This window comes from Etheostoma spectabile, chromosome 15 (genome assembly GCF_008692095.1).
Source record: "Etheostoma spectabile isolate EspeVRDwgs_2016 chromosome 15, UIUC_Espe_1.0, whole genome shotgun sequence".
NCBI classification, from domain to species: Eukaryota; Metazoa; Chordata; class Actinopteri; order Perciformes; family Percidae; genus Etheostoma; species Etheostoma spectabile.
Genome location: NC_045747.1, coordinates 5,852,083 through 5,854,484, shown reverse-complemented (window position 1 = coordinate 5,854,484; position 2,402 = coordinate 5,852,083). Strand labels below are relative to the sequence as shown.

Genomic DNA, 2,402 nt, shown 5'->3' with positions numbered 1-2,402 from the left:
TTTGCCAACTGATTTGAATTTGATTTAACACATTCTGGTCCTGTCCAGTAATGATACACTTCAACACTACCTTGTTGTTGTTAACAATTTCTTTGACACTTGAGACGTTCAGTTGCATTGTGACAGCAGCTCCCTGTGGAGTTAATGGATCCTCTTTGCGTGGTGGTGAAGCTGAAATAAACATACCCATTTTAAATCATCAGTCTGAATTTGATTTAACACATTCTGGTCCTGTCCAGCAATGATACACTTCAACACTGCCTTGCCCATGCTGAAGATTTCTTTGATAGTTGATTGGTTCAGTTCCATTGTGACTCCCTTTGGAGGCAATGGATCCTCTGTGGGTGTGGAAAAAGGAGCTAAAATAAACATACCCATTGTTAAGACAGGTATTTAGAGAGCTTAGGGATCGTCTACAAACTACAACACAGAAACGAGATAAACTATATATATGAAATTATGTACGCTATCAATTTAATGATTAAAGGTGGTGTCTCCAGATTTACCTCAATTATTACTTATTTCCTGCTAGCACTTACTTTAAAAAAATAAGCATATGCTTATGCTTATGTTAAAGCTAACAGTCGCCTCTTTCTGCTGATGTATTTTCTGTCTTCCTAGGCCTTACAGAAGTTTTCACAATTAATCATTAATGTTACAGTACATCCAAGATTGGTACACAGTATGTAAGAAATGTAATTAGTTTGTCCGTTATATGAGTTATAATGTTCAATAGGTTTATTTTTGCACTGGATGACTCCAAATATATAGAACTGTTTTAAACAACACAAATGCTTGTGTGGCATTGCTATGTGTGTGATATCAATAAATATGACATTATTATTTTGAGTATTGGCAGTGAATGAGTGAATGTCATGAGGACAAAAGCGTCTTGACTTGTTTTGAAAGAATGTAGATATTTTGTCCACTGCATAAGTTACAATGTTTATTTTTTCACTGTTTAACTCCTAATACAAAGTGATGAAATTGATTATCGTATGTACACACCGCCACAGACTTGAGCTGCAATAAAGCTCTGGCCGTACCGCCAAGGACGCTTGTCAAAAAGTGCGGGGAAGCTTTTTGACGCTTTGTCCTCTCTGACATGGCGCCGTTCTCTGTTTGACCGGGAGAAGCACAAGCAGCCATGGCCAATAAACTGACACTAGAAACCTTTAAAATTACATATATGATGACAGAAGTTGTATTGCTAATTGGTCACAGTGGAGTCTGTTAGCAGTTAGCTCGCTCGTAAGCCACTGAGCCGTAGCGGCGTGCAGGTAGAGCGAGCAGCCGACAGACTAACCTTGTGACCTGTGCAGGATTCACTGTAAGCGGACCGTTTAGAGACCATGTGACCGGCAGCTAACGTTAACTGGTCCCTATGTACAAACAACGTCATATTATAAACGATATGTAACCTAGCAACGGCGGTTTATGAGCTTGTTCTCATAATGAATGTTTTCATATAAACGTGGCCAAATCTTTGTAAAATCTTGATAACATTTATTTTGGCCGAGATATGGCAACGTTGGTGTTTTAATGGTTACCTACACAAATTAATTAGTGTGTAAAATAAACAATTTTTATCCTATAAAAATTATTTTAATACCCATTTGTAAGGTCGTTGTGGAGATGCTACCTGCCAGGTTTTGTGCAGATTGGTTGCACGATCTAGAAGGAGTTCGGCAAAGTATGTATTTGACAAATCGCGATTTTTCACACATAAAAGTCTAGTTTGTAATTAGCGAGGCCTATATCAGGTGATTCAGTTGGATTCAGGGAACGCAAGGATACATGGTTTTTGCATTTGTCTATTTAAATGGGTCTGGGCCAAGCCCCGAACCTCCTCAAGTCCTAGAAACGCCCCTGGTTTGGTGTTTACCTTTATCTCTGCCTTCAGAATGTACTTGACACTCTTTGTCCCTGTCTTCTGGAATAGAGAACTTTGTAATTCTCATAAACTCATCTAGGGGGCAGTCAAGGGAGCAGCCTGGTAACTGCAGAGGGTACGGCTCCACTGTGCTGTCATTTCGGTAGAACATTGACACTGAAACAGAGCTGGTAGACACAGAAAGAGAGAGAAACAGTTTTACAGTCTAGGATGGTCTGATGCCATGTCCACGGTCAACAGCTTGGACCCACAAAAAGGTAATGAACAATAGGAATAAAACAACTGATAAGTTTACTGAAATATTTGGAGCCTTACAGAATTAAGAAGCAATTTTGGTACACAAGGCCTCATATGTTTATATCAGCTGAATCTTGCTGCGTTAAATTTGCAAGTAAAATTCATCCAAATTCATTGTGCATATTTTTACTTTTTTTCTGGTATCAGCTTATCAGTATCACATGAAGTCTGTGTCAGAATAAGTGGATTGTGTGTGTGTCTGTGTGTGTGT

General features: G+C 38.9%; 1 protein-coding gene and 2 gene segments (V, D, J or C); all 3 read right to left on the bottom strand.

The window, feature by feature from the left end:
• Window positions 1-2,402, bottom strand: part of LOC116703740 (immunoglobulin mu heavy chain-like) — a 78,428-nt gene that overhangs the window by 32,311 nt on the left and 43,715 nt on the right.
• Window positions 1-2,402, bottom strand: part of LOC116703778 (immunoglobulin heavy variable 3-48-like) — a 51,467-nt gene that overhangs the window by 27,594 nt on the left and 21,471 nt on the right.
• Window positions 1,809-2,402, bottom strand: part of LOC116703754 (lysosomal acid phosphatase) — a 10,411-nt gene continuing 9,817 nt past the window's right edge. Inside the window, exon 12 of the mRNA XM_032538720.1 lies at window positions 1,809-2,061. Coding sequence (XP_032394611.1) covers window positions 1,851-2,061 — 211 coding nt within the window. The 3' untranslated portion in view covers window positions 1,809-1,850. The remainder of the gene's footprint in view (window positions 2,062-2,402) is intronic.